The sequence below is a fragment of the Malurus melanocephalus genome, unplaced genomic scaffold (genome assembly GCF_030028575.1).
Source record: "Malurus melanocephalus ecotype Western Australia unplaced genomic scaffold, MMel_1.1 scaffold_2, whole genome shotgun sequence".
In the NCBI taxonomy this organism is placed as follows: Eukaryota; Metazoa; Chordata; class Aves; order Passeriformes; family Maluridae; genus Malurus; species Malurus melanocephalus.
Window position 1 is genome coordinate 4,454,493 of NW_026623234.1, and position 23,287 is coordinate 4,477,779.

Here is a 23,287-nt window from a genome sequence, read left to right on the forward strand (position 1 = left end):
TTTTTTTCTCCATGATCTCATTTCATCTCCCTAGTGGAAATATGTTCCAGGTTTGCTGAGCTATAAATTATTTTCTTAAATCACTTTGTATAGTTGCTTTTTTTTGAAGCTGACTTTATAAATCTAGGTAATTTCTAAAGTGGTGGATTGTTTTTTTTTTCCTATGTCCATTCTGGTTACTGTGGCTCTACTTGGACTTCTTAGAATCAAGGAATCATTTAGGCTGACAAGGACCTTTAGGATCATCATATCCAACTGTTTCTTGGAGGAGATATGCAAGCTATTAACACTTAGCAGCAGGAGGGAAATCCAAAAAGCTCTTCTGGCTGCTTCTTGTGAATGAGCCATAGAGCTCTGTTGTTTGGTAGTACTAAACAATAAGCAGAAAGCCATGTTGCAGTACACTTCTGCATGGGTTTATTAACTTGCTGTGTCTGGAACCATGGAGGGTTCCAGATGGTGGCTGAGGAGGCAGTGGTGAATRGAGGGGCTGTTTGGAGGAGGCATTGTAGTCATGGGGAGCATGTGAGAAGCATTGACTGGTGCTGCCTGACTGTAGCATGGAAGAGTGAACCTGGAGAAACTGCAGTAGAGGACAGATTTTGGAAAGTAGTTACTGTTTGGAGTTAAGGGAAACAGAGCAAAGAAATGTTTCTGACTATAACTGTGTGTGCAGTTTTACTTGATGTTGYATGTGAATATGTTATATTTTTTTATTTCTGCTGGTGTGATGGAGCATAAGGAAGGATTCAAGACTTTGGATTGCAGGTTGCCATGCAGCCCATTGCTTTCCAGTATTGACTTCCCTCTCCCTCCTAGACCAACTAATCTGTTGTATCTTCCTCTACCACAACAAGAAATTTGTGTTGGCCACTTTCTCTGAGCAGTAGAGTGTCCAAATGACAACTGCAGCAGTGTACAAATGCAGAGCAATTTGTGAGCTTAAGAATCTTGCATTGTGTCCTGGTTTTGATGATTTGTGTGTCCAACATCTGCTCTAGACCTTTTCTTGTCCTGTAGTTGTTCTGGGAATGACCARCCATTCATGAGAAATTGAGGTAAATTGATAAGCCCAGAAGCACCTGAGCTGGATAAGAATTTGGCTCTGTGACAGCACTGAAATTGGGAGATGGACATAAAGGTCACTTGCATAAACAAGAGTGAGATGGAGTGTTATCTCCAGGAGGAAATAGAAACCAAAGCATACTTTCCTAGATCAGAGCAGATTTTTTAATTACCTTGTTTTGTTTGGGGGGTTTTTGGGTTTGATACATGTTTTCTTTGTTTCTGCTTTATTTGGGGGGTTTTCTGTGTTTTTTTTTCTTTGTTTGTGTGAGTTTGGGTTTTTTTGTTGTTTGTTTTTTGTTTGATTTTTGTTGTTGTTTTGGTGTTTTTTGTTTTTTGGAATTTTTTTGTTCCAAGTGTTTGGCACTTAAGTTTCTTTTCAGTCCTGTCTTCCTGGTCACAGGTTCTSTCTACAATTTTACTTGTGAGTTAAAAGCTGAGAACAGTGATATGTAACACATGTATGTACAGCTATTAAACATTTTATTAACTGAAGTTCTGCTGKTTTTTTATCAGATCTTAATTTCTTTCGTCTCCCCATGACCACTCAAGGTCTTGATATAACTGCATTGTATACTGTGCCTTTCTGTGTGCTGCTTCCTTGCTGTGCAGCATGCTGACATGAGGTATAATTCAGCATTAAAACACTGAAACGACGTGTCAGAGCTCTGAGAGGAGGCACCTCTGCATCATTGCTGAATGCTTAGTTTCACTCTTCTTGCTGTTGTTTTATCACTGGTATGTTGGCAGTAGGTGARCTCTTGAGCAAGTAGCAAAAATTCATTTTTCTGTACACCTGGAAGATGATTCCATAATGCTGAGGTTTGAGCAAATTTAGGCAGAGTCCAAGCTTGTTCTTAAGTGATTTACACGGGCATAGGTAACCAGAAATATTAGATAGTAATTTGCAGCACTGAACAAGTAAAACTTCAATGCTGAAGCCAGTAAAAACTTCAGTACAAGCTCAGGCTGGTATAAACTCAGAAGCTTTCTGTGCAGTTTCTCACCWGTCCTATTGACCATAGCAGACAGGGGTACCTGCATAGGATATGAATTGCAAGGCTCATCATTGTACTTTTACCTCAGAAAAAAACAAAACCAACTTCTGCATTGACAGAGACTTTTGAATACTCTGGTGGTGCCTAAAAAAGTTGATGAAGCATTTGGTAATATGGAAAGTGCAAGGCTGGGTGKGAAAGTAATCAAAACCTGGGAAATTCCAAAGGTATTAGTTCAAGTATTATTAGATCAGGTAGTAGCTTATAACTATTTGCTTGAGTTTCATCTAGAGTAATTGAACACCAGGGTTCTCTGAGGATAGTGTCTGATCAGGCAGAACCATTTATCAAATTTGATGGAATTATTATTGCCCGTAGGCATGGACTTGATTAATCCCCTAGGACAGAGTGATTGGGTAAGAAGCCTGAAGTTTGTGTACATCTGAGGTCAAATCTAAAGTGGGTTTTTTGCCTTTAGTGTAGTTTTGAGTGCAAGATCTTAGTTGTGCAAAAGTGTATTTGCTCACTTGCATTAGGAATGTTTTTTTTTAAGAGTGCATGCTCGACCTGATGGTGATGTGCATGAAAGATGAGAATACTATGCAGSTATGAAAAGGATTATGGTCTAAACATGTATATATATGTATGTATTAAAAAAGCCTGTTATATCCCTGAGGGTCTCATTTCTTGAGAGTTTCTAGGAGAGGCAGTGAAGTGCAAAATATTGTAAAGCCTTGAAGTAATACATGGGCAATTCTTACTGCTTCTATTCCCTTCTGGCTTTACCTAGATAGCTGGAACAATGTAAAAATTCTTTTGTAAGAAATCACACTGTAAGGTAAATACTAGTTCTGGGACTTTGGTATTTAAAATGGCTGTCTGTGTAAGTCCCGTACTTGGAAACTGCTGTCTAAATTAACTGAAAATATGACATTAAAAGAAAATCAAAATTAGAATTTGATATTTACTTTTTCTTTTCCTGACTTCTTTGATTCTGATTGATTCCACTTTGTGTACATAGACACATAGTGCTACCACCTGCATCTATGAGGGCATTACTGGCTTATTGCATAGGAATAGACACTGTGTGTGTACTTTCGGTAAAACTGAGATTTTGAAAAGGTTGTCATGTATGATTGGTGTCCTTCACGAAATGTGAAGTGTACTCTTGATTAAACTAATTCTGGAAACACATCAGTTGGTTCTGTTTAATAGCAAACTGAAGCTAACCTTAGCAAATGCAGTTGGACACATTGTTTATAACTGTTTTCTGAGGAAAATCTTTTCAATACCTCCTCTCTTGGCAGATATTGCAAACTTTGAAGTCTTCATTATTTTTTAAAAGTAATGTCCTACTGACTGTAGGCTTGTATTGATAGCTGACTTCTTTTTTTAAAAGAAGAACTTAAAACAACCATCCCCAAAAACCTTGTAAAAGGCTCTCATTTATCTGATAAGTTTCCTATTGGTTTCTCCTTTTTTTTTTTTTCCCTTTTCTTTTCACTTGTGTTATTTTTTGCTGTCAGGGATCTGGCTATTTCTCAGCTGGTTTTACTTCAGTGTTTTAGAGAAGARAGAAGAGAGTGATGTTTGTGTCTCACGATCCCTTTCTTGGTTCTTTCCTTGCAGTGGACTGTTGGAGGTTCCAAAAACAAAAAAAAGGGAAAAGCGGGTAAGGCAGAGAAGAAAGGAGCCATGAAGAAACAGATGAACAAAGCTGCCTCTTCTGGCAGCTCRGATAAAGACAGCTCGGCTGAGAGCTCAGCACCTGAAGAGGGTAAGATAACAAACATGCATCTGGTTAGTATGATTCCAAGTGAACTTACCTGTTGTGTACCCTAAAGAGTAYTGTAGCATGGTGATGTTGAAGACCATCTTCAAAGACTTTTCATTGTGTAACTTATAGTCAGGATAACTTTTGAATGTGCCATGGCTAGAGGYGCATGTAATTCAGTGCAGCATTGCTACGAGCACTCCATTATGACTGCACACTAAATGCTGTTTTGACTGAAAAATGTGTGACGTTTCATTGCTTGACTTTCTCCTGGAAAATTCCTTGCTTCCTTCTAACATGTCCTATCCAACCTTATGGGTAGCRTATTTTTTTTGTTTTATTTTTTATTTTTATTTTCATTGACATATTTTCGCTTCCTGAACTTCTCGTGATAACAAAGGAAGAAGTGTATAGTGTTCGTGATGTAAATAGGAGCTTATCTTGCATGCATTTGCTCTGAATTGGAATTCTTGCACATTTATACTAACATGGAAGAAGAAAAATTGTTCTGTAACTTTATCAGAATTTTTTACATMAATATTGAGTACATTTCAATGCTGGGCAAACTTCCTATCTTCTGTTTTCATCATGTCATGAAAGGCTTGAAGGTGCTTGCGATTTCTGTTGATACTAAAAAAGAAATTTAAAAGAGTATATGAAGGAGCTTACAGTTTGAAGTACATCAAGTACATCAGATACAGACAAAGGCGTGAAGTAACTGCATCTGTGTAKATCAGTGCTTACAAATCAAGGGTTTTCACAGTGTGAGCTTGCAAARCTGGAAATTTCCAGAAATACTAACACCAGAATGAAAATGAAAGRAGGAATCCTAATGCCTCCTTTCGTAATTCAGTGTCATTTAGCCAATTAGCYGAGATAATCAAAACACTTGGACTTGGATCAAGTTTAAAGGTGGTGTTACCCAATGCTACTCGGGAGTCAGCTGTTCCCTAAACCCCTGTGCAACTGGGAGGGCTTGTTACAGTAACAGAGCTGGTGTCAGGGCCTTGCCAGCCCTCAGGGTATTGCTTTCAACTTTATCTCTTGATGTAACAATTCAGTGTTGCAGTCTTCACACAACCAATTTTGGTCCTTGGGGTTGCCATAATGAGGTGGTTAATGTGCTATACTGTGGTGGCTGATAGTGGTGTTTGAGGTGTGTGCACACTAATTCATGGCTGCATAAGCAGTTTTTCAGGGACATAAGCATATAGGCATAGAAATCTAACTTTTAGACTGTAACACATTAAAGGCCTTCTGAAATTTGCATGTTCTACTAAGAATTTTTACTTATAGCCCAATTTGYGTTCCACAAATTTGTAGTGGAAACTCATAATTCTTTTAGCATACATATATTATGATAATTTTAACCCGGCCTTAATTTTCTTTATATGTATGGTTTTAGTATAGTGGAAGATGAGTGTAAAATTAATTTGTGCTATCCTTTGCTAATATGCTGTAATGAAGTGGTTGGCCTTGCCCACCTGAATCTCACTACCTTATATTTTTGATGTAGGAGAAGTCTCTGACTCAGAAAGCAACAGCTCCTCATCTAGCTCAGATTCAGATTCTTCATCTGAAGATGAGGAGTTCCACGATGGCTATGGAGAAGACCTGATGGGAGATGAGGAAGACCGAGCTCGACTGGAACAAATGACAGAAAAGGAGAGAGAGCAGGAACTGTTTAACCGGATAGAGAAAAGAGAAGTGCTGAAGAGAAGGTGAATTTTTTATCTTTTGATACTTGGTAGCAAATTCTTACAAGTCTGTGTGGAGGACATGCAGATGCTGCTCTCTTGTTTAAAGTCCAAGCATTCAGCGCTTTGAAGTGAGTTAAGCTTGATTGTATATTTTTTGTGTGTAAACTGACCCGGTAGTAGTTAAGGAACATACAGCATATTCTTGTAGAAGACAGTATCTTAAAGTTTCTCAGCTGTTGAATACTCATGGTTCTGTCAGCTACCCTTGTTATGTTACTGCTCCACAGGTTAGATGCTAGGCAGTCAGAAGGCTTGCTTTCTCTTAATCTTATTCTGTATTAGCTGTCACATGATGAGACTTTGGAAAAAGGCAAACCAAGTGTAAGGTGTACATGAGTTTCTGGAATTTTTCAGAAAACAATGGTGAAGCACAGGGCAGTGTTGGGGTTGCCTGTATATGGGTGTGAAACTGGTTTGGGCCCTAATAAAAGATAGAGATATTGAAATAATGAGGAGTGGTGTTGGGTTATGTCATTTTCATGAAATCTTGTGTGGATTTCTACCTTATGTACTGTGTTTTTGTTTTTTATCACTGTTACACTGTCCAGTCAGRCAGCTTTTTGTAGTAAAGGTGTTTTTCTTCCTGTGTGTTTTAATTGAAAGGATTTGGCACGTATGGGACAAGGTTTGTCCAGTTTCTTTCTTCTTTAGTTCCTTCTCTTTTCTCAATTGCTGAGATATTTTCTTTGAGGACTGATATGTGTTGAGTAAATCATGTCARTACGAGCATCTGCCAGACTGTCTGTCCAAGCCATAGCTGGAGCTCTGCCTGCCTTCCTTCGTCTTAACACTTTGTTCAGAATCTTATGTGGTCTGCTGCTGTCCTCAAARGGATCAGAATGATTGTAAGTTTGGATTTAGATCACATAGAAGGACATGATATTTTTTTAATTTTACTCTATTCCATGGTAACTGAATGTCTCTCTTTTAGAATGAATGCTGAAGAATGCTTGATGCAAACAAGCTAAACAATCTAAGCTTGAGTTACTGATTTAATCTTAAATTAATTCATTCTGTTCTGTGTAAAGGCTTGTCAGGTAGAARTAAGGGGGTGGTGAGGTAGTCATTTATCTATGGTAAATTAAGTCTCTCGAAAGCTCTTTGTATGCACATTGTGCTATGAGTTCACTGGGATGACAGCAGGTGTTGCATCTGATACAATGCCTGTGCCTTGTGTGTTATGCTTTATGTTAAAGGCATAAAGGGCAATGAGCTCATCGACACTTCGATTTGTTGTCTCCAAAATCCAGGTATAAAGGACTGAAGAAGAATGGACTGTGTAATGTGCATGTGGATAACACATTCTGAATTTCAGTTAGCTGGAAGTTATTTTTTTCTTGTGTTTGTCCATATGCACACCTCACTAAAGCAATGACTAGTCCACAGTCCAGTGGAATCTCAGTCGTGGGACTGTTCTATTGAAGTCACTACTCTTCTGATTACAGTGGCTGAAAATAAGACTGATACATTTTATGAAGGTAGAAGTGGAAGTGCCTAAATTGTTCTGCAGAAACTCACTGAGTCTGATAAGAATTCAGCTGCTGAAGGAGGATTCCCTGAGACTTTGCAGTCATCCTTATACAGACCAGTACCAGTAGAAAGATGAAGTTTAATAGTGACAAGGTTATCACGATAGTGACTTTGAAGAAAAAAAATTTTAGTTGTTTAGGTTCAAGTTATGTGAAATAGCCATATGCTTTTAGAGGTAGCATGCAATGATCTTTGCACAGGCAAAGAAGTTGGAGTAAGGACAGATTTCTGTGGAATAGTAATTCCAACATGGTCTCATCAGCCTGTTTAAGTTAGCTCAGTGTAGGTCTGCACTTTGTGCCCTCAGCTTTTCTTCACTTTATTTTCTTGGGGAAGAGAGGGAATAGGAGACATTAAAGGGACAAGTAGTTTTAGTGTCCTTGCAGTCTAATAAGTGACTGTGACAGCATCCGAGCATTGCTGTCTSAGGAAGAACATTCTTTCATACATTGTTTTTGTTCCAATATCTGCTACTAGATTTGAAATCAAGAAAAAACTAAAAACAGCAAAAAAGAAAGAAAAGAAAGAGAAAAAGAAAAAGCAAGAGGAAGAGCAGGAGAAGAAAAAACTCACACAGATCCAGGAATCCCAGGTAGGAAATGAAACTGTTCTTTCCCTTGGCAAAACGAGATAGGATATGTCTCTCTGCCCTTGATGTTTTCCCTTAATGTCAGTGTAGTAAGCAGGTCAGAATTTAATTAATTTATATGCTCAAGCTAACTTTAGTTTTTCCAGTTCATTTAAGGAAATTAACATCTTTGGCCTATTGTGTGGTGCACTGATACTCCTTTAATGAGAAATGCGAAGTTGCGGCTTTATCTGGAGTTGCTGTGATAGCCCTTCCACATGAGAAGAGGAAAGCAACCTTTTATAGTTCTTTTAGCCAAACTTTCGTCATTCACGTCATTACGTGAATGCTCTTCTTGCAAGTGAAAGTTTGAGAGAGCAGACAAGAAATTGCTCAACTGTCATATTATTTTGCATGCACAAACAGTGGAAAAAATGCTTAGTTTCTTCTGGCAGTGATGTCAAGGAAAAGCTTGAATGCGAGGAGGAGCAGATGTTGTTCTATAGTTTTACCACCTTCAGTAAAAAGAGGGTAAAACCAGATTTTGGGTCCAGGCATCTGTAACTGAACTGTGGTTTCAAAGGTGAGGATCCTGCCATTAATACAGAGTTGGGACAGATAGGCTCCCAGAATGGGATGGGATTCATCTTGCCTAACTTCAGCCATCTAAGATCTAGTTGGTTGTTTACACTTTTTGTTGCCTCTTACTTTGTGCAACAGAGGAGGGCAGTTTCAGCTGACCAATTATTCCATGTTATTTTCTAGTGAAACATATGTTTACCACCTAAAATCAAATTAGATTAGATGAGTATTCCCTTAGACACATGTTGAGGGGAATGAGTCTCATTTCCCTACTCCCTCAACTCCGTATATGTATGTGTGTGTGTACATTTTTATTAGTCCACTTATGATACACAAAGTATACTTGCAAATACATATATGCATGTATAAAAGGGTCTTATTTAGAGCTCTTTTACAGTGCCTTGCAGAAATTACTTCAGCTTAGCTCAAAAGACTGTTTTATGCTTATTATAGAGGCTGCTTTCTCTATAGAGATAGACCTGTTAGAAATGGAAAAGACCAGAAAACTTAAATCATTTGAGATTTGTATCCATACTGCAGATTTTACAAACAACTTTATTTCTGCTTTAAGTACTTTTTACCATAACTTTTTTCTTTTCTACTGAATGAAAACTAGTGCTTTGATTTGGCCTTGCAGAAGAGCAAGCAAATGAGAAAAATATTAATCCAGTTTTTCCTCATTACATGTTATTTGCAAAATTACTTTCATTTTATTTTTCTAATCCTTTTTTAACTTTAAGGAGGAATTTTGAGACTAAGACTTGATGGCAGAAGTGTTGAAGTATAAATATGTTCACTATTTTTGATATGAAGCAGAATAAAGAAATATTCTCCAGATTGATTTTTCTCTCTAGCCTTCGTAGAAAAGAAACTGGAAAAAATTGATTTCAAAAAGGAGTATGTTAGTAATTTCTATTTGAAAAAATGTCAAAGTCYACAAATAATCTTTGTTTTGATGCTTTTCAACTTATGGATTTACGGTGTTCAGGAACTTTCTGTACATGTTTTTAGGTCATGTCACATAACAAAGAGCGGAGATCAAAGCGGGATGAAAAGCTAGACAAGAAATCTCAGGCAATGGAGGAGCTGAAAGCAGAAAGAGAAAAAAGGAAGAACAGAACAGGTATGAAAGCTATTGCTACAGTTTTTGAGGCACTATTGCAGCTTTCTGTGGGTGCTACTTTCTGTTTCAAATTAATGCAACAATCCTATACCTTGGAGTGAATGAATTCCATGTCTGTATTTTCCTTTGTCTTTGCCCAGTGTGACTACCTAGGGTGTTATTTGGCACTGATGCTATATTCCTCACCCCTCCCTGGAACGGTCTGAAAACAAAGAGAACTTTGATCACAGTCCACTGAATGGCTCTTAGTAATGTTTAGTTAATGTGTCTGAATTGGTCATTAGATTCAGTTACTTAATCTCTGAATCATTCAGACTGTTAGTTATTTTACTTGTTATACTTGTCTACGTTTGCTTGTTTCTTCACTGGCTTATCATCTTGTCCTGCTTGCCACTGACTTTTAATGCAACTATTTTTTTTAGTCTACTGGGTTTTATTGTGATCTCTCCAAACATGTTTTTTTTTTTTTTCATTTTCCTTGTGAAGTAACAATGAGTTGTCTGCTCATAATCTTTTTTCTTGTATATCCAATTGTTGCACCCATCTTGAATTAAAATGTGCAGTCWAGTTGAGAAACTGAATATAAGTACGACTGAGATTTAGGATGATTTTAAATATTTTGTATATACACAAAGAGAGAAATCAATGACGTGCACAGCTTACTAGTGGATATGAACATGTGCCACTGTGTCTAGTGTAAMTTAATGCTTGTCTGCCTCTTGGATTTTTTCAAGTGGTTAAGGTTCAGCTCTTATAGGAAGCTTTCATAAAAGATTTATAGCTTGCTTTTCCTTGTTCTCTGTCCTTCCCCCAGCTGAATTGCTTGCAAAAAAACAGCCATTAAAAACTAGTGAAGTGTACTCTGATGATGAAGAGGAAGAGGAGGATGATAAGTCTAGTGAGAAAAGTGATCGCTCATCCAGATCGTCATCCTCTGATGAAGAGGAAGAGTAAGTAGTAAASWCTGGGCTGTGATTGCTTCTAAGTATGTTCAAAAATAGAGATGCACTTTAGGTAGACACATGCTGTTTTAGAGGATGGTTTGGGGCACTTCAGTGTCTCTAAAGTGTTTTTGCCTCTGGTCGCAATTGCATTGCTCAGATTTGAGTCCTCGGCACTATATCATGGTTTATGGGACTCATTTACCTTGGGTGGGTTTGTAACTTCAGTTCCCTGCTGTTACCTTCAGCCCAAATTACACTGTTGTTTACTGATTTGTTTAGTCTTACAGTTCAGCAGCTGCAGAACCCTGGCACATATCTGGGCAGATACGTGTGCTGGATCATCTGAAAATGTTAGTCTATAAACTGCCTTGGTGTGTGCCTTTCTGCTGTCTAACAGAGGGTAATAAGTCTGGGACTTCACATTAAGCATTTTTCATGAATGCTGAATTTACACACCTATAGTCAACTAGTGCACAGTGAATCATTCCTTTTACTGGTAATTTAAATAGTACTTATGCTGCACCTTACTCAGATCCCCCTTTTTGGGTTTTGTTTATGTCTCTACTTTTTTCTTTACTCCCCCTCACYTTTCCCAAATCAGGAAAGAAGAAATTCCTCCCAAGTCCCAGCCAGTGTCTTTGCCTGAAGAACTCAACCGAGTACGGTTGTCACGGCACAAGCTGGAGCGCTGGTGTCACATGCCCTTCTTTGCCAAGACAGTCACTGGCTGCTTTGTCCGTATTGGCATTGGCAATCACAACAGTAAACCTGTTTATCGGGTGAGTTTAGCTCTGAGGGATTTAGTTCTTGTTTTTGTGCTGTAGTAGAATATTTACAGCTTATCAGTTCTTGGGTACCAGTGACCATTTCTTTGATGTATACAAAAAGATTTGCTTATAACCAGAAAATGAAATTACTGCCAAAGAGGTGGAGGAGACTGGTTTAAGAATAAATAAAGAAGACCACCTAGGGGAGGAGATATAGTGGGAGAGAGGGAGCACTAACAAAGCCTGTTCTTCCAGCTTTGGTTCATGTTGTCTTGTCTCATAATTTGTATTGCAAACTAGAGTTCCAGGGTCTGCGTAGACCTAAGGATGGGCAACATTCACTCCTTATTTCTGGGACTGTTCCCAAGTTATTGTGTGGTCTTGATTCATTTTTTAATGAAGTTGCTGGTACACCAGTGTACCTTCAGAAGAGAATGTGATTGAGAACACAGTTTTGTTTTTCTGTTTCATTGCTGTAACCATAGGATMCAATAATATTCTCTAAAACTGCGGTAATAAGGCCCCCAGAAGGGCTGTGTTTAGTATGCGAGCAGCATTTCATTTGGAACATATGTTAACCCAAACCAACATTATTTGAGAAGAAAACAGGAAAAGTAGGAGAGTGTACACTGATCAGGTAGGCAGAGCTGAGCAAATACAAAACCTGCATCAGACATTCAGATGGTATATTTTATTAACTCAAAAATTATGTTTGGAGTAACTAATTCAATATCTGATAATCTGTACACTGAACAGTCTTGCCTTCCTTGATCTAGTTAGAATGTTTGTTAGATTAAGGTTTTTTATGATTAAGGTTTCTCTAGAAAGATTAAAGTTTCTGTAGTGAAAAGGCTTGAATATGTCAAATACGTTCCAGGAACATGAAAAAAAGAAGCCCTTGCATCCTTCTTCATGTTTTTTTTTTTATGTGATACAGGTTGCTGAAATAACTGGTGTGGTAGAGACTGCAAAAGTTTACCAGCTYGGTGGCACACGGACAAATAAAGGACTACAGTTGCGGTAAGATACTAAAGTAATCCTCTTCAGTTCATAAGTCAGTAAAATAATATTCTGTGTGGGATTTGGAGGTGAGAACTGAAAAGAGTGGGGTTGGGTTTATTTGGTTTTTTTTTTTTTCTCCTTGTGCATAATTGAAATGGTAAAATACCCCAGAAATTTCATGCAGGGAGTCATGGCTGTGTAGGCATATGGTTGTCTTGTTTTGGGCTTCTTTAATTAATTTAYATGTATGGGTCCAATGTCACCACTTTGCACCATCAGAAAGAGATGTTGTTACACTTTCTTGTTTCAGGCATGGCAGTGATTCACGTGTGTTTCGCTTGGAGTTTGTCTCAAATCAGGAATTTACTGAAAGCGAATTTATGAAGTGGAAGGAAGCAGTAAGTTTGCTAGACTTTAGTTTCTTCTTAACAGCCTTCTGCCCAGCATACTTCTAAATGGAAAATAATTCTGTCTTGCATTTAGATGTTCTCTGCTGGGATGCAGCTACCCACACTAGATGAGATAAACAAGAAGGAAGTGTCCATCAAAGAAGCCCTCAACTACAAGTTTAATGATCAGGACATTGAAGAGGTACATGGTGCATTTTACTGAAGCTGTGTCAGTGCTTAAAAGTGACAGGAACTCAGGCAGTTGAACACTAGCTATTAAAAAGCAAAATGATCATGGTATCTGCTTTCTAGACGGAAGTAAAAGGCACAGAATGAAGTTTCATAACTGGATAGAGTATCTTGGTGGTCCTGCTGTTGTTTGGTGTTCACCCCTGCTTTTGCTCATCATTTGTACCGTTATCTCCTTTAACTTGTGTTGTGGAGCTCTGAACTCCTGAGTACGGCACCTTAGTTCTCAAGTTCTGAAAAACTAACAGCATTATGGTAGTTGCATTAATCACAGTTTTTGCAGTTTTATACTTGCTTGATATTGACCAAGGTGATTAGCATCAGGKTTTTGTAGGTCATGAGTGAGGAGAATGGAGCTGTAACTCATTACCAAAGAGACAAACTAGAAAACAAAACTGTCAGAGCATATAGAAAATTCTGTGGCAATAAATGCATTTCTTAAGGGGTACTGATCTGTTGCTTCTAATGTCCAAGTATTTAAATAAGGATTTTGTATTTTTATATTCATACTGTTTCCTCTGCATTTTACAGATTGTGAAAGAGAAGGAAAGGTTCAGAAAAGCACCTCCAAATTATGCCATGAAGAAAACTCAGCTATTAAAGGAGAAGGTGAGAGATGAGATGATGTCTGCAARCTTAATGCAGTCTTTGATTTTCAAGAACTGAAGCTCTTCTGGATTTTGGTGGCAGTCAGCCATAAGATTGACTTTACTTGTGCAGCTGGAAAGTGGCCCTCAAGGTTCATTGCTGGAGTCRGAACACTTCAGAACCCAGTTAGAGCTACTGCACTCTTTTTTTTTTTTAGGAGCAATTCCCAACAATTATAGCTACCTCTTCTTGTATCCTTTAAACAAAGTCTTAAGCTGGTCTGCCTCAGAAACTTTTCCTTTTTACCTTTCTTCTTAGTTTTTTCTTCTTGAGTGTGTTTTGTTGTTTTGGTTGGTTGGGGGGGTGCTTTTTGGTGTTTTGGTGGTTTTTTKGGGGTTTTTTGTGAGGTTTTTTTTTGGTGTTTTTGTTTGTTTGTTTGGGTTTTATTTGTTTAATTTTAGCATACCTCATAATAATATTTGAAAGTTGATTTCCTGTTCTTAAGATAGGAAAAATTGTGTTACAGTATTTTTTTACAAAGGAGTGACTGAATTGTCACTTTGTGGCTGGTAATTTAGATTGAAAAAAAAAAAATGTGGCCAAAAGATTTACTTGCCATGAACTTTTTTTTGCCTGTAGTCTTCCTGTAACAGGTAGACCTAACAGTGCATGGAAGCCAAAGCCATGAAGTGAAGAAAACAAGCAGTCTTTAAGTATCTCTGACATAACAAGTTTTGGGTTTATTCATGCAGTCCTTTCTTGAGACATTCATGCTTCRTATACAGTAAAAACCAAGAGTTTGTATTAATTCGAATTCCTTGGCTTAACTATATTTTTTTGGTCACCAAAAGAAAGTAAAACTTGGTGCAAATATGTAATTATTTGGTTCCTTCTGCAGGGGGAGCGCAGTTGCTTTTTCTTGTCACCAGGTGGCACAATAAGCTGCTGTCGTGCCTTAGGGGRCTTTCAGCTCCTGAAATAAATGGGCACTGGCAGTTGTGGAAATAATTATTTTCCTGATCTGCTAAATGGGGATGTTAAATTTTAACAGAACTAGTAACTTAAGTCTTTTAACTGACCTGTCTTCCTCATTCTGGGACTGGTCTTCCTATGTCTTYCTTAGTTTAAGTGATTTCAGAGGTTTTCAGAGTAATTCAGATTAAGAAATASAGTTTTGCCTTCAGCTGTAAGGAGAGTGTAGCTTTTTGTTGTATTTTTACCATTCACAACTGAGTAGGTCTAGCTGGCTGATTCATGGGTATATCCCTTGTCTCTGTGACTAATTCTGGGTAGAGAGTAGTGCATAATGAGTTGTTGTTTTGTTGAAGGCTATGGCTGAAGACTTGGGAGACCAAGATAAAGCCAAGCAGATTCAAGATCAGCTTAATGAACTTGAAGAGAGAGCAGAGGCCCTGGATCGACAACGAACAAAAAATATTTCTGCAATCAGGTAAGAAGCAGATATTGGGAATTTTCTTTCTTAAATAGTAGCAAACAATATTTAGAAAAGAGAAATGAATGCATTAGAAATGCATTAGAACTGCAGGATTTTGTTTCTTTTTTCCTGTACACTGTGTCAATGTGTATTGTAACAGCTTTATTAGTGCTTGTCTATCTTCACTTTCTTGTATCTGTCATTCAGTTAAAACTATCAAAAATGTAAACTCTCTTCTAAATACCCCAGGTGGCAGTTGTGGTACCATAAGAGTAATTTGTGATCAGGATGAAGCTGCAAGAATGCTGTCACATGTTTTGTTGTGTAGGGATTGATAAATGACAGTCACTTTCTTTTTCTCTCCCCCACCCTCCTCTTTTCCCTTCTGCAGTTACATCAACCAGAGAAATAGAGAGTGGAATATCGTTGAGTCTGAGAAGGCTCTTGTGGTAAATAGTGCTGAATTCATACTTTTGTACAAGTAGAGGTGAAATTATGCCAAGAGGGATAACTGCATGGCAATTTTAATGATCTGTAAAACCTTTCATATAGGCAAATGACATGATTTTAAAGCACATTGCTTTATCCTTTTTCTCAACTCAATTATCAGCAGATTAGTGACTGTAATAGTGACTTTCTACATTTTATATGGGAAAGAAATCATAAAGAAGACTTGAAATAATAAAACAATAAAGCATATTCAGCTCTTTAGGTACACTTTTATTAAGGAAGTTAAGCTTGTTAACAAGTGCTTAAGCATTAACTACCATGAGAGTCATGTGCCTATTTTCTATTGTTGTATGCAATAAGGACAGTTTTGTCCTGTGAAGCATGGGACAATGGGTGTGTTAAAATCTTTCTAATCTCTGATGTTGTTGCTAGTTTTCCTCTGATCTTGGTATTGTATATAGCTGATGAGTGCTTGCATGGATGGGGGGTTGTGGGAGGATTTACAAGGGTGCAAGTAGCAAACTCTGCAAAACCATGTGCTGTTTCTTCTCTAGGCTGAAAGTCACAGCATGAAAAACCAACAAATGGACCCCTTTACTAGGCGGCAGTGCAAGCCCACAATAGTTTCCAATGTGAGTATAATACTTAAGTTCAATTGAGGCAATTTGCTGAAAAACAGAAATCAGTGTAATGCAGAGAATAGGAACAAAAATTCCCTTAAGTATGCCATATGCTATTAACGCCCTGGATGCCAGTATGAGATACAGCTGAATGAGATCCTGGTCTCTATTTTTTTATTGCAAAGTGTGAAGGATGTAAGTGATGTGGGTATGTATGCAAAAGCAACCATGATTGAGAGTTCTGTAGTGAGTTTGTCTATGTAGAATTATTCAGATTTAGTTAACTCTGGGAAAACAGTTCRCTTTAGGTATGAGTTTCACTTCTGATTAGCTGGAAGTTTCCTGAAAGATTGGTGAAAGGTGAGAGGAGAACAAATATTTTGGGCCAGTGACGGCTGAAGCAGTCTAACACAAATTTTCTATGTGATACTGTGGCAAAACTTGCTGCTGCAGTCACAGTAGTCCCTAGATATATATAACTGATGCATAGCAAGATGATCAGCTCCTACTTTTAAGAAATCTGGCTTTCTTGAGGTCTGTTSTAGAATAGTGTGTGGTTCTGGTGTAGGCACTTAAAAAAACAAGTGCTCGGGTTGACCCTCATCAGTCTCCATAAACCAGCAAGGGAATAAAAGAGAAATTCTATTGCAGGGCTTAAATTAAATATTTCTGAAATCTTTATTGTAAATGAATCATAACTGAGTAGCTTTATTATACTAGAGAACTATTAGGTAAAGAAAATAGTCTTCTAAAGACTTCTTTTCTCTAGTGGAGTGTTTCAGCCAGAACTATAAGCTGAAAGCAAATACATATTGCAGTAGCATTAAGGGTAGTCACATAAACAAATCATATAATCAGGAAATGARTTTCTGATTTTTTCAAATAAATACTTTCTGAAGAATTATTTTTAGTTTRTTACTGTCAGGATGATTTTAGTTGTCTCTTGAGATTCTGTAAGTTGGGTGAACTCATATATAGTCTCTTATGGTTTTAGATGAATGGATATGAACACTGTTTTAACAAAATGTAGTTATAGTTTTTCTAGTTTAAATGCAGTAATTTTTTATTTTTATTCTTCCTTAATATTTCGCCTTTGCAGTCCAGAGATCCTGCTGTTCAAGCTGCCATCCTTGCCCAGCTAAATGCAAAATATGGATCTGGTGTATTACCAGATGCTCCAAAGGACATGAGTAAGGCAAGTTTCCATTTTTTTCTCTGTTATGTTCCGCACATTGTCATCCTTTTGCTCTATGAAGCTTGTGACTAATAGCAGGTGTGTATGCTTCAATTCTAGAAAAGGGTAACTTGTAGGYATTATCATAGAAAAGCAATAGCTTCTTGTTTCTTGGGAAAGGAAATTTAAGTTGCTCCAGCAGTATGAAAGTGACACTAGGTATGTTTATGACAGAAGAGGGAAAAAACATTTTTATCTCTGTTTATGTGGCCAAATAAGGTTTGGAAACTTACCTGTAGTTTTCATTTCAGGGTCAAGGAAAAGATAAAGATGTGAACTCTAAATCAGCCAGTGACCTCTCAGAAGATCTTTTCAAAGTGCATGACTTTGATGTAAAGATTGATCTTCAGGTTCCCAGTTCAGGTAGGTGTTCCATCTGAATTTGGAAATGTGATTGTCCAGCCCATTTTGGTAGAACTTACTTCTAACAGGATAATTCTTTCAAAGTTGTTGGTGGGCTTTTAAAAATGGGAGCAAGGACTCTGTTTACCATCTGGCAAATATCCTGAGGAGGAGGGGATGTGTTATAGTGACATCCATTGAAAAAACAAGAATAAGTGTATTGTGTTAGAGTAAAAGCCTGCATATCCTCATATGCTTGCTTTAAAAGCCTAGGGAGAGAAGGAGATAATGAGTGTTTTTTAATATACTCTTGCAGTCTGTATTATCTATGACTTGCATAGTCTTTKGGGAAAAGATGGGTGTTGCATTTGATAAGTCTTGGCAGCCACCTTGTTACTTACTTTGTTAATTTGTCTAATAGCTTTTGACAACAGATAGGCTGTGTGTCTATGCTGTTCTAACGTAAGTGTTGCAGATGGTATGGAAGCTAAATTTTAAGGGAATGAAAACACTGGTCAGTGAGTGAAGATAATAGACATGAACTTGCTGGCTCTTCTTTGTTATCTTGACTTTGACAGCATGAGATGTGTGGCAAGAACAGTTTAGCATCATAGAATCATTTTGATTGAAAAAGACCCTTAAGATCATTGAGTCTAACCATTAACCCAACTCTGCTAAGTCCACCACTAAACTAGGTCCCCATGTACCACGTCTACCTTTTAAATATCTCCAAGGATGGTGACTCAACCACTTCCCTGAGCAGCCTGTTCCAATGCTTGATAACCTCTTGAAGAAATTTTTCCTGATATCCAATCTAAACCTCCCTAGTGCAACTTGATGCTATTTTTTGTGTCCTGTCAAGTTGTTTTACAGTGGAGGGAAAACATGAGAGGAGTATAGCAGTGCAATTTGACACACAAGGTTTGTTATTTCTTGCATTACTTGAAGTATTAGACCTGCAGTTTCTTGGAAGACAGTAATTTAGGAAGTACTGTAAGAATGCACAAAGACAGACTTCGTCAAGGACTGAGAGCAGGGGGATTTGTCTTTCCAGACTGGGTCAAGATTGAAACTCTGGATGTAAAGCTACAGAATGAGGTAGGAGGTCAAGAACAAGAGACTTCCTGGAGCAGCTAGTTAAGAGTTATGAGCTTGAGAGTTAGCAAGCAGATGTGGTTTGGCACTGAAGGACGCTGAAGAGAGAAGGATGAGAAACACAGTTTTCATTAGATAGAACGCCATTTTGGCATCTTACTTTGTGCAGTCTCCTTTCTTAACAGGAGAATCTGGAGACTGGTAAAAATGTGTGTTATAGACATGGATAGAATGTTTGGCTTTTTCTGCTCACTGTCTCTGRATTAACACCTGATTTAACACACAGAGTCAAAGTTGCATGCATCTACGAAGATAAGCTCCCTGATACTGACTGTATTATTAACTGAAGTTCTAACTTGATGTGTACTAGAGAAGCCAAATATGATTTTGTGGTGAAGTTGTCAGCAAAAATAAGTAAAAATATGTACTTTTCCTGTAATTTGGACCTTACTCTTTTCTTGTCCCCAACAGAATCTAAGGCACTGGCCATCACCTCCAAGGCTCCTCCAGCAAAAGATGGTGCCCCTCGGCGATCATTGAACTTGGAGGACTACAAAAAGAGACGGGGGCTTATTTGAGCATGCCCACTCCGCTGCTTCTGATCCTGCATGCTCCATGATGATGTCCTACTTTTTCTTCCTCCCTTTTCAGTTCTCCCTTCTGGGTTGGAGCAGCAATGGAGCTGGGAAGAGACTCTTTAAAACTGCCAGTCATCTGTAACATAAACCATTCAACTATTTACTGTATAGACCTCCCTTCTTGCCCTTTCCTCTGCTCCCCTCACAAATGTGGATCTGTGCTATTTGGGGTTTTCCCATTTCTTTTAGTTTGAGTTTTGTTTTTATTTTGTTGATGCAGCTCATTGGTCCACTCTGTGTTCAGTATTAGCCTGAGGTCTGGATTTCCATAGGAATCTCTTGGCAGTCGCAGAATCAGCACTTGGTGATCTCCCCTTACATACCACCACAGGCACAGTGAATAAACGTTGGCGCAAGACCTTTGTGGCTGGAAGGTCATCTGCACTTTCTCCTTCTTCTTCCTCCTTCATCCTAGCTTTGGAGAAGGGAATCTTCAAAAACTGGCCTAGGTTCAAAGTGTAAATTTTTTTGGGAGGGTTGTGTGACTTTTTTTCAGGTGTTTTTTATCATTTTTAAGCTGCAGTACTATTTGTATCCGTCTGTCACAGTTCTTTACGGCTGTTTTGAATTTTTACCAGCTGTACTTGAGCATCTGAAATTGCAAGAAAGAAACTCATTAAATGTGATTCTTCTTACTAAAACGGCTTGGCTGATATAGCTGTTTAACTTCATGTTCCCTTTTTTAATAACACTTAACTGATGAGAAAGAAGTACACAGCTCATAATGTGGGACTTGTCATCTATAGCACATCCAGACTCTCCAGCTTTAACTGGGTGAGGTAGCTTTTTGTGGGATGACCCTGGGGAGCTCATTGGTTGGGCTTTAATTTCTTCTCCAAGCTTTCGATATTACATGTTTGTTACATGATGWTGTCTTCACTGGGCTCCAGCTCACTTTGTTTCTTGCTTTCTGAACCATTTAAATGGGGCTTCTATCAATAAACAAACAAAAAAAATTGAAATTACATTCTATGGAAGGGGAAGGACATAGTAGAAAAGTGAGAGATATGAGAGGTAGCTGATGGACATTTTTCATATATAAACTGGTACAAGTGGAGTGCAACACGAGCACAAGATTTATATGGCTTTATGGAATATTTGACTGGATGCAAAACAGCTAAATTATCACTCAGGTGTAAAAAAGAAAAAAAAATCAAGTGTAAATATAAGTGACGTTTAACAAAGAACTTTTCCAATTAAGATACAGCTGAATATATGAAACTTAAGAACTAAATTAAAAGAGAGTTAGAAGTCTAAAAGATTAGAGGCCCTTGTTCAGGTAAGCGTGCAAGCACGTGTGTGTTCCTACTTAGGCCAGTACGTTTATAACAACTTAAGCACTGCACTGGATAGGAATGTTTCTGGGGGACCCTAAAGAGGGAAAATGCTGATGCTCTTCTTGTGTCAGAGCATTACTGTTTTTCTGAAATCATACACTGGTTGCATTTTAACCTGTGTTTGATACTGTCATGTTGGATTCTTAATGAAACTTTAATCTAGTTCTTATTTAACTTTCTCTTCCTTTTTTTAACAGTAGCTTTAAAGAAACATCATGTAATTGTGTGCAGATTGATCCTATGAACTGTGTATAAAGAGAAAATCAACATATGAAGCCTACCATGTAAACAAATACTAAGAAATATTTCAATACTTATTTACTGAATAGTCCATAGTTCTGGGATGCATGGATTATTCTGTAAATATGAAATCATAGACTACTTWATTTGATAGCCTATTTTAGCAGCTTCTCTGGAGTTGCAGTAGGCTCTCACATATACATATTTATAACTTTTTAAGATTGGATTTATGGGATCTACCATTGTAACTTCATAGGAAACGTGATTCACTGTGTAGATATGCATTTGATATGATTTGGTTTTTTCAACAGATAAAGTGATGTTAAAGATTTGTAATAAAAAAAAAAATCTAAACTTACTTTACAGTAGACAGTTTTCAAAATAATCACTCTAACAGTGTGCAGAACTAATTGCCAAATCAAACAATTCAGGAACTGATTTTGCCCACAGAAATGCCTCAGAGCACTGAGATGCAGTGACAAGTGGTCTCTAAAAATAAACCTAACTCAAATACAGTGTTTTTAATATGCTTGGCCGTGATGTATTGGTTTTACTTAACTTTTACATTTGGTAACACAAGACTATCTGTAATACAACCAAAATGTGGATGAGACCCATACAGTGTTGCAAGTAACTTTTAGTAGAGCAAATTGAAACAGAGGAGATGCAGCAAGTTTAGGATGTAAATCTTAATGATGGACTATGTGCTAGTTATCTGCAACTATGAAACTGCCACTTACCCTCTCAAAGTCTCTGGGTTTTGCTGAGATACTGTTTTTAACAGAAGGCAATTGTCAGTAAATTATCATGCAAACCTCTTATATTGAGAATAATACATGAAGAAAGTACTCTTGAATAGTTACATAATTGTATGAAAGCTGTAATCTTTTTTCCTTTAAGTGCATGTAAAGGTGAGTGACTACACCTCCCACTTGTTAGAGAGGGAGAGATTTGTTTACTTTGTTTCATTGGTGTCCTAGCATAGTTCATCACAATTGTACAGACTTATATAAATAAACTTGGTTTGTTGGTTTAATAAGGTTGATTGTTTATACCTTGATCTGAGGTGCTAAGGGCTTATTGTCTGGATTTTGTTTTTTTAGAAACTGACACTTTAATCAGTTTATACTATTATATTTAATATTAACATTTTGAAATAATGAAAAGTAAGCCCCCTTTTATTTTTGCAAGAGCAGCTCTTGACTCCCGGATCACTCTCTAACATCTGGAGTTGGTCCTTTTCACTAGAATCAAATTCAGTCTCTTGAAAGGTCAGTTGGCTTGCACTTCTGCTGCATCTCACTTGAAACACAGACTTGGCTTGTCTTGTAAAAATCCAGACTACTTTTGTAATMAAAAATACTAAAGCATATAGCTGAACTTAAAGAAGCTACTGAGTAAGGTGAAGCAAGACTTCTCAGGAGGTGCAAAGTGTAAGTATGAGACACAACAGGCATAACTTGAAGCAGGGTAAGTTCTGCCAAGATGTAAGATTAAAGAAAATTACCTTTAGGATGATTAAACTGCATTAGGTTGCCATGAGAGATTTTTCTGTCTATATTTTGGATGTTTTCAAGAGAATGCTAGATTAAGCCACGAGAAGCATGATCCTACYTTGTGGTTTACCCAGGTATGAGAAGGAGAGTGGACTGGTGATCACTCTGAGCTCCTTTCTGACCTGAATTATCCTGTGATTCTATAAGTAATTTCAGACTGCTTTCTCCACTTTTTGTCTGCCCTACAAGAAATGTCCCTCCCCATCCCTCTTTTGACATGCAGACTAATGGGGCACACAGAATTTGTCGCACAGACATGGTGGCTTATGATGAGCAGGGCAGCATTTCCCAACACATGTGCCCTTTCTGAGACTCCCTGGTTGTGGAGGCCTATAGGGTCTGCCAGGACTATGAAAYAAAATTGTCCCTAGGGATTACCCTGAGCAGGCCCAAAGACTTGGCCTGTTGGAAGTAAGTCAAGAGCTGTAAACTCAGATTTTCATAGCAAAGTGTTTCATTGCTAAGCAAATGGAACACTTGTGAGTTCTAAATTTGGTACTTAAGCTCCTGATATGTATGCAGTCTTACTTTCAGCTCATTATCTTAGTCTTTTAGCAGGAGATGCTTAAGGAGCCAAATAAAGAGGTGATTTTTTTTTTTTTTTTTTTTTTTAATCTGGGACTCACTGGTTTTACTCTACCACCATTGTCAATTGCTTCAGATTTTAGATTGCCTCTCACACTCAGTGGCTGAAGGAATCATATGAGTAATTTCTTTAGTCTCATTGTGTGTGAAGTTATCTGGGTAAAAAAAYCCAAACAAACAAAACCCAACCACSACCTGGTCAGTTGGACCGTGGGGCTAGTAAAATGGAGACTTATAGTGGTAAAATCTTAAACTTTTACAGCTCTTTGGAAAGCCACTCATTCAGTACTCCCTTGGGGCTCTTTTTGCCTTGACATCGAAATGTTTAAGGCCCCTGTGGCCCAACTGTCGGGCCATAACAGGCCGGTGTTACCCATGTAACTCCAGCCTTTGGAGACCTGACTCTTTTTATTTAG

At 37.8% G+C, this 23,287-nt stretch overlaps 1 protein-coding gene across 1 annotated transcript in view; it reads left to right on the forward strand.

The window, feature by feature from the left end:
* Positions 1 to 21,763, forward strand: part of RTF1 (RTF1 homolog, Paf1/RNA polymerase II complex component) — a 29,790-nt gene extending 8,027 nt beyond the window's left edge. Inside the window, exons 3-18 of the mRNA XM_057365641.1 lie at positions 3,693 to 3,840; positions 5,354 to 5,558; positions 7,605 to 7,719; positions 9,289 to 9,400; positions 10,215 to 10,350; positions 10,946 to 11,123; positions 12,049 to 12,131; positions 12,424 to 12,511; positions 12,597 to 12,704; positions 13,283 to 13,360; positions 14,668 to 14,789; positions 15,166 to 15,223; positions 15,779 to 15,856; positions 16,944 to 17,039; positions 17,330 to 17,441; positions 18,987 to 21,763. Coding sequence (XP_057221624.1) covers positions 3,693 to 3,840; positions 5,354 to 5,558; positions 7,605 to 7,719; positions 9,289 to 9,400; positions 10,215 to 10,350; positions 10,946 to 11,123; positions 12,049 to 12,131; positions 12,424 to 12,511; positions 12,597 to 12,704; positions 13,283 to 13,360; positions 14,668 to 14,789; positions 15,166 to 15,223; positions 15,779 to 15,856; positions 16,944 to 17,039; positions 17,330 to 17,441; positions 18,987 to 19,093 — 1,824 coding nt within the window. The 3' untranslated portion in view covers positions 19,094 to 21,763. The remainder of the gene's footprint in view (positions 1 to 3,692; positions 3,841 to 5,353; positions 5,559 to 7,604; positions 7,720 to 9,288; positions 9,401 to 10,214; positions 10,351 to 10,945; positions 11,124 to 12,048; positions 12,132 to 12,423; positions 12,512 to 12,596; positions 12,705 to 13,282; positions 13,361 to 14,667; positions 14,790 to 15,165; positions 15,224 to 15,778; positions 15,857 to 16,943; positions 17,040 to 17,329; positions 17,442 to 18,986) is intronic.
* Positions 21,764 to 23,287: the final 1,524 nt, after the last annotated feature.